Source organism: Anarrhichthys ocellatus, unplaced genomic scaffold (assembly GCF_004355925.1).
Source record: "Anarrhichthys ocellatus isolate YVR2014 unplaced genomic scaffold, GSC_Weel_1.0 scaffold2061, whole genome shotgun sequence".
Taxonomy (NCBI): domain Eukaryota; kingdom Metazoa; phylum Chordata; class Actinopteri; order Perciformes; family Anarhichadidae; genus Anarrhichthys; species Anarrhichthys ocellatus.
Genome location: NW_022282035.1, coordinates 1,093 through 8,782, shown reverse-complemented (window position 1 = coordinate 8,782; position 7,690 = coordinate 1,093). Strand labels below are relative to the sequence as shown.

The 7,690-nt window shown below is 43.8% G+C and overlaps 2 protein-coding genes across 2 annotated transcripts in view; both read left to right on the top strand.

Moving 5' to 3' along the window:
• The first annotated feature begins 6 nt into the window (after positions 1 to 6).
• LOC116378097 (liprin-alpha-1-like) lies at positions 7 to 4,999 on the top strand. Its single transcript, XM_031839913.1, has 6 exons — positions 7 to 1,430; positions 1,814 to 1,911; positions 2,756 to 2,931; positions 3,742 to 3,810; positions 3,904 to 4,075; positions 4,263 to 4,999. Exons 1-6 carry the CDS (start codon positions 1,273 to 1,275, stop codon positions 4,316 to 4,318), a joined length of 729 nt encoding a protein of 242 aa, XP_031695773.1. The 5' UTR covers positions 7 to 1,272; the 3' UTR covers positions 4,319 to 4,999.
• A 34-nt stretch (positions 5,000 to 5,033) lies between these two features.
• LOC116378096 (liprin-alpha-4-like) overlaps positions 5,034 to 7,690 on the top strand; it is a gene marked incomplete at its 3' end in the record, with an annotated part of 3,735 nt that continues 1,078 nt past the window's right edge. The window contains exons 1-4 of the mRNA XM_031839912.1: positions 5,034 to 5,503; positions 6,638 to 6,719; positions 6,817 to 7,017; positions 7,326 to 7,388. Of these exons, the coding sequence (XP_031695772.1) occupies positions 5,484 to 5,503; positions 6,638 to 6,719; positions 6,817 to 7,017; positions 7,326 to 7,388 (366 nt within the window). The remainder of the gene's footprint in view (positions 5,504 to 6,637; positions 6,720 to 6,816; positions 7,018 to 7,325; positions 7,389 to 7,690) is intronic.

The window sequence follows — 7,690 nt, the reverse complement described above, 5'->3', positions numbered from 1 at the left end:
CCCCCCCACCACCTTCTTAACAACACCGTGCTTTTACTCACTGTTCATTGTTTTTAAGCATCTCTTTGAGGAGACGTCACAGTTTTCCCTCCGTATTTATTTCCAGATCACTTTTCACTCAGTTTGTTCACAACGAGCATGTTGGGACTGTTTAACCCGTTTAGTTCGGCTCACAGCAGAAACATTTGAACGTTGAGTCCCACTAACAGACAAACATGACGTTTGATGCGTTTAAGGTTCCACAACCTTAAGAAGACGTTACGGTGAAGCACAGGAAGGAACCGCTGATGATGCAAAGCATGCACAGTTTGCATAAATGAAGAAGTCAAGCCTCTCTATTGCGGTTCGACCCGACTGTTAACTATAATAAATAATCCTCATTATCCAGAAACACCTGGTTTTAAAGAATTGACCCAATCTAGTCCTGTCCACACCGTGCACTTCAGATGAGGAAAGAGATGTTTATTCATTATCTGCACACGTACGTCGTCATTAATCAAGATTATGAAAAAATAATCTTATACAACAGACCTCCCCTAAACTCAATGAGGAAAACAGACTCATAACAAGAGAAAGCCTAAACCATCATCATTTAGAAAAATACAACAAAGAATAATGACAAGAAGTGCAGAAAAACAACCCGACCAGTAGACTGTGTTCACTGGATTACATGAAGAGCAATACAGAGACAGAGGGACTCTCAGTCAGAAGATCTTATTCTCCATAACGTCCACAGAGGTGACCAGAGACCAACTTATGATGAAGCATAACTCTGCAAACAACGTGCATAAATGTAAAAACACCTCAAAGCATCAGAAGAGTAAACAAACAGCAGATACTCGTACAGTAAGAACCTTCCAAATGAATCAGCATTGTAGACTCACTGGAACACAGTCTGTGTTATGTAATGATTAAAGATTCATATTAATACCTTAAGATTTAGAAAACACAAGTAGTGTGATGTTTATGTACTTAAAGGGAAATGTATTATTATAGTGAAGCACCTGTAACAGTTGGAATACTTTATATTTCTGTAATAATTATATTTTACATCAACAGTTAATGTTAGAACAGTTAACTATACTCTATATACATATTGAATCATCTTTGCAGTGCGTCGACCTTTTTAAAATTGTTAATCAACCGTCAAAAGTTTAGATAACTGAAAGACATCATGTTCAATATCCTGGAGTAATAATTAGCTTCCTATTGATCTCACATATGCGTGTTCAGTGATGTGTTGTGTGACCGTAGACGTTGGCGTACGGAGACATGAACCACGAGTGGATCGGTAACGAGTGGCTGCCCAGCCTGGGTTTACCTCAGTACCGCTCCTACTTCATGGAGTCACTGGTGGACGCCCGCATGCTGGACCACCTCACCAAGAAGGACCTGAGGGGGCAGCTCAAGATGGTGGACAGCTTCCACAGGTAACTACTCACAGACACCACGGGAGAAAACATGGTGTTTAATGCACACTAGAGGAAAGAAAACATTTATTTTACTTCTTTGTTTGTTTACGTCTGTAGATTTCTACTAAATTCACCAAAAGTTTCCATTAGATAACGCCTCATTTACATGTTTAAACATTACATTTCAGAAAACTTGTAATACAATAAATACTCCTCTTAATGTGAGTGATGAACTGGTGAAGTTTCATGGTGATATCTAAAGAGACCCACATCACGAGTACAGTCTGTGACCTCCATTGTTGTCCAAAAACAGTGAAACTCAAGAATGAACATCGACGTAACAAGAGATGAGCGACCAGCAGGGATGTGAATGAACGTTTGTGTTTGTGTTGGTGCAACAGGAACAGCTTCCAGTGTGGAGTGATGTCTCTGAGGAGGCTCAACTACGACAGGAAGGAGCTGGAGAGGAGGAGGGAGGAGTCTCAGCTCGAACTTCAAGGTAACTTACAGAAGTTCAACAGCTCATAATTATAATACATTCAATTAAATATCATAATACTTCATTATTATTATTATTATTAATGATGTATAATAATGAGCTTAGAGCTCGTGTTAGAAGTTAACATCATTCATCTCTAATGTCTATTTTATATTCATGTGAAAACATCTCCTTCAAACTACTGGATTTATTCAAGTTCATCACCAAAACTACATTTTACAGATGACATGTGAACACATCATGATAAAGTTATAATGTACCTTCAGCCAGTACTCATGTTCACTGAGCAGAGCCTGAAGGCATCATAGTGTAACTGAAGTGAACCTCCTGTTGGTTAGCCGTTAGCGGTGCTGCTAACGTTACTAGCTCTCCTCCTGTTGGTTAGCCGTTAGCGGTGCTGCTAACGTTACTAGCTCTCCTCCTGTTGGTCTAAACACTGATTGGTTGTTTACAATGAAACATGATCAGAGACTAGAAACGGAGGAGGAGAAGGAAGGAAGGGAGGAGGAGGAGGAAAAAAGGAGGGAAGGAAGGAAGGGGGGAGGAGGGAGGGAAGGAAGGGGGAGGAGGGAGGGAGGGAAGGAAGGAGGAGGAGGAGAAAGGAAGGAAGGGAGGGGAAAGGAGGAGGAGGGGAAAGGAAGGGAGGGGAAAGGAAAGGAAAGGAGGAGGAGGAAGGGAGGGGAAAGGAGGAGGAGCAAGGAGGACGTTATAACTTAATTTTCCTCTGATGATTCATGTGTCATTAATCCGTCACATCACTCCGTCTTTGTCCCTTTAAATGACACTATGAGACACGATGTTATACGTGGTCAGTGAAGCTCTCGCGCTGTGCTCGTCTCTTCAGAGGTGCTGGTGTGGAGTAATGAGCGTGTGATCGGCTGGATTCAGGCCATCGGGCTGAAGGAGTACAGCAGCAACCTCTGCGAGAGCGGAGTCCACGGGGCGCTGCTGGGCCTGGACGAGACCTTCGACCACAACGCTTTGGCTCTACTGCTGCAGATCCCCACGCAGAACACACAGGTACGCGCCGCCCGTCAGCTGGTCCACACACATGCTGCAGCTTTCAACATCATGTGACTGAAGACTCATCAGTGGTTCCAGATGTTCTTCATGTTCTGGCTGCTTTAGTGGGTTTGGAGCTCGTCGTGGTTAAACGTTATGTGATCGTGATACTCGTTACCTGGAGAGGTTGGAAGGAGAAATACACTACGTCTACAAAACGTTACGTTTCTACCGAAAAACCTGTGGCGCTAACATTAGCAGAGTATGTTAGCATACCTTCTATGCTATGCTAGGTACTGAAGGTTTACTGAATGTATTGTAATGATTGTAATTAAGGGTTCCTACTGAGAGACCTTTTTGTTAAAGAGTAAAATCATTTTTATGTAACCAGATACAGCAGCTATATCGATCTTGCCAAATACACAAGACTCCATTGACAAAAACAATTTTACCACGTTGTGAAACACACTTAATTCAAACCCGACAGAAACAAAATAAAAACCACCTTGGTTCATCTTTCTACTTTTTCGACATACAACAACACGGGTTGAGTCAAAATAAACCTTAATTCAGAGCGTTGTTGGGGAAAAGATGTTGGGGGGGGGGGGGGGGAAATCACCTGTAGAGCCAGAATATTCAGTTTTATAATTAGCCCTCCTGCTGAGTTCATCACTGCTCTGTTCTTCACTATGTAGCATCATCAGGGATCGGCTACTAAAAGCATTCCTGCCAATCTTCAGACAGTCGTTCAGCCCTAGAATTCATTCAGAGTTCAACGGGTGAATTCATTAACGGTCGACTCTTCCTCCTCTCGCCTCTCTCTCGTAGGCCAGAGCGACTCTGGAGCGTGAATACAACAGCCTGCTGGCCATCGGCACAGACAGGAGAATGGAAGAGGTGACGAACACAAACGCACTCTCCAACACAGCAACACAAACTGAGTGATGAATCATATTATTTAACACGCCTCTCTCTCGCTCTCGCTCTCAGGACGACGATGATAAGAACTTCCGGCGAGCTCCCTCATGGAGGAAGAAGTTCAGGCCAAAAGACATGCGGGGGATGTCCTTGGGTGCGTCCGACACTCTGCCCGCCAACTTCCGAGTGACCGGTAGCGGCGGGGGGTCTCCCTCCATGCAGCCAAAGAGGAGCCCGATGGAAGGTAAGCGGAGCCAGAAGTGTGTGCATGTGTGTGTGTGATATGCTCTGTCATGGCTGCTACTGACTCAAGTAGAACTTCTCGTGTACTCGACTCTTCTCAAATGGCTTTGCTGCTGTGCCGTTTGTTTTATTGTGCTGTGACTAACGGCATGTCCTTTGCATGTGATTCTGCCAACATGGAAACACAGGAAGTCAGTCTATACAGAGGCTGGACACTGCCACAGTCAGGACCTACTCTTGTTAACACACAACGGTAAGCATCAACTCTGCAATAATAGAAGTACACTCAAAGCACACACAGTATGGCTGTTGCTTCACTGCAGATTAGGGGTGGGGAATCAATACGGCACAGTATCGCCATATTGTATCGACACACAAACGCCATATATCAATCTTTTATTATATAAACTCTTAATATTGCAATTAGGGATGTCGGGATTAACCGGTCAACAATATGAGTCAGGTTTTATAGAAAATTACCAGAGAGTCATGTGACCCTTTTATTAATAAAACGTTATATTGGCCGATCGTCATCGGCCAATATTCAGTAAATATATGAGACCTGAAGCTCGACATTGATGCTTTGTAGTCACCAGTCTGATGTTGATGTCATCTGTAAAATGTAGTTTTGGTGATAAACTAGAATAAATCCAGTAGTTTGAAGGAGATGTTTTCACATGAATATAAATAGATATTAGAGATGAACTATGAGCTGTTTGACTTCATAACACGAGCTCTAAGCTCATTATTATACTTCATTAATAATAATAATGAAGAGATTTATTTATCAATAAAAACACAATCTTCTATTTCATTAGTTTGAATTGTTTGCAGCGTAAATTACTTTAACGAAATAAAAGTATAACATTTAGAACTTTTTCAGAGCAGTGAAATCATTTTTGTGACGGAGATGAAAACAAATAATCATAATACATCATTAAAAATACTAATTAATTATTTTTATCAATAAAAACTGTCTTATTTCCTTATCATTTGTATTGTTATCAAATAACTATAGATGAAAATAAAGAATCCTGATCGGTCATCTGTAGCAGTTCTCGTTGCTCCTTTATTTAGTTGCTGATCCGTTGCTCCTTTATTTAGTTGCTGATCCGTTGCTCCTTTATTTAGTTGCTGATGCGTTACTCCAGACCGTGAGTCCCGTGGTCCTCACCAGTGTTCAGTGTTCACATCCTCACTCGCTGCCACCGCCTCACGCTCACTCAGCTCATCCACTTTCCACGACACACCCACTTCCATCAGTTATCTCCCACAGCTGTTTTATTTCCCCTCAATAAATGTTTTGTTTGTTTCTCCCATGCAGCTCTTAAATTAGTTCATTCTTTCTCTTTTATTGTTTTGTCAACCTCCCTCTTCTTCTTCTTTTTGTATCATCCCCTTCTCATTCCATGTGTAGTCCAAAGACGGGGTAAGTTGGTTCACGTTGCTTTTGCCTTTTATCTTCTTTCCTCTCTTGGCTTCACGTTGACCTCACCAGTAACTCCGAGGACCCCCAACAGCTCGTCCCTCTGACTGCCTGATGGCTTTTCCATGCTGCTCTTTACCTTGCTCTCCACAGAGGAGCCTAACTAACAGGAGAGTGTGTGTGTGTGTGTGTGTGTGTGTGTGTGTGCTGCTTTTTAGTGAGTGACACATTTCCTCTCTGTTTTCCTGTTGGTGCATGAAGTTGCTACTCTGGGAAAGATTGAGAATAAATAAAGTAATTAACAATCAAAGCAAATGAATGAACTGAAACGAGATCCACTGGAGGTGAAATAGAGAATTTTAATTGTAATAATAAGCTTTAGATTGTTTTGCACGTCACAGGTTTTCTAAGCTCACTGAAAACAGACGTCTCCTGCGACGTCGTCATCGCCAGTAATTCATCTTCAGAGTCTCAGCTGAAGCATCCACGTTTAACATGTCACCGTAATCCAAGACTGATGAGAGAGTTTCCTCAATCTTTTTCGGCAGATCGGCCAATCAGAGGCTGTTAGTTCTTCATGTTTGATGGGTGGCACACGGCTCCATCTAGTGGTGCAAGTACAACCTCTCTCTCCATCTGGTAGCATCAGTTGGGACCTGTTGCTGTGTTTAGTGAATTGAACAGACCTCTGAGAGAAGCTGAATCAGAACATCATTCTCTGCTGAACATGAGTGTGCATGAACTGGACGTACAGAGTAGAACGCTTCCTCTCTGCATGTGATGTCCCTACAGTCGTAGAGGAATGCATCCGTACTTTCGTGCTCCTCCACGTAGACTCGGTCCTGAATCCAGTCGCCTCCCGGAGGCCCAACTGAAGACCTATCTGGTTAAACCTGGAGAGTAGAGGCCCTGACGAAGGTTCTCCAGATGTGTGTTTGAGTCTTTCTGGGTTTCAACTGCTTTGTTTTCTCTCAAACTCCTGCTCTGCGTTCTGAGGATGCATGTCGGTGATGTCTCTGGGGTTGTGTGCTCCTGTGTTCCAAAGGTGGATTTGATGGAGTGCATATTGGTGTTTTTATGATGGCTTTGTGTGCATGTATTTAGCATATTGGCTTTAACATTTCTTTTGTGTCTCAGGCATGAGTTACTGGAGGAGGCTCGCATGCAGGGCCTGCCATTCGCCCAGTGGGACGGACCGACGGTCGTGGTTTGGCTGGAGGTACGACACGGACTCGATAGATCTGACAACCATTTAGAATAGTGGTGTAACGGACAGGTGAACTTACGGCACTGTCTCTTACCTCTTACCCCCCCAGCTGTGGGTGGGCATGCCGGCCTGGTACGTGGCTGCGTGCCGTGCCAACGTGAAGAGCGGGGCCATCATGTCTGCGCTGTCGGACACAGAGATCCAGAGAGAGATCGGCATCAGCAACCCGCTGCACCGCCTGAAGCTCCGCCTCGCCATCCAGGAGATCATGTCGCTCACCAGCCCGTCGGCTCCACCCACCTCCAGAACGGTACTGACGGGCTAACATGTCGATGACGACACGCATCTTAAATTACTGATAATATTAAGAAACTTTGCAGAAGTCTTGAAGATGCCTTTAAGCTCTCTGTCTGCTCATTCTTGTCGTCTGACTCAGCACTTTTAATGCATTTTAACAGCTTAACATGAACTAACGATGGGATCAAACTATGATTCCGGTTTAATTCTTTCTCTAACAGTGATGAAACCTTTTTCTTGATCTTCTCTCTTCCTGTCCTCCACCATCACTCCTCACTCACTTCTCTCACTTGTGATTTGGGGGGTTTGTCAAATGATCAGACCACAGGAAACGTGTGGCTCACACATGAAGAGATGGAGAATTTGGCAGCCACACCTCCCACGGTTAGTCTTCCCTGATTGGCCGGTGACACTGGTGGCCTCTTGCTTCTGTGCTGACCGTCGGGTCTCGTTCCAAGTTGCCTGTAGGACGGTCACACCTTCCTCTTTGCGTGCAAATATTAATATTCAACACTTGAGTATGAATCTGGCTTCATGGAGTCTCATTGGGCAACTTGAAACAAGACCTTTCTGTGAGTTCGTGATTTCTTTCTTCCCCGTTGGTGTTAGTAGTTTCCTGTCTCTTCCTGTAGACCTTACGTGTGTGTGTGTGTGTGTGTGTGTGTGTGTGTGTGTGTGTGTGTGTG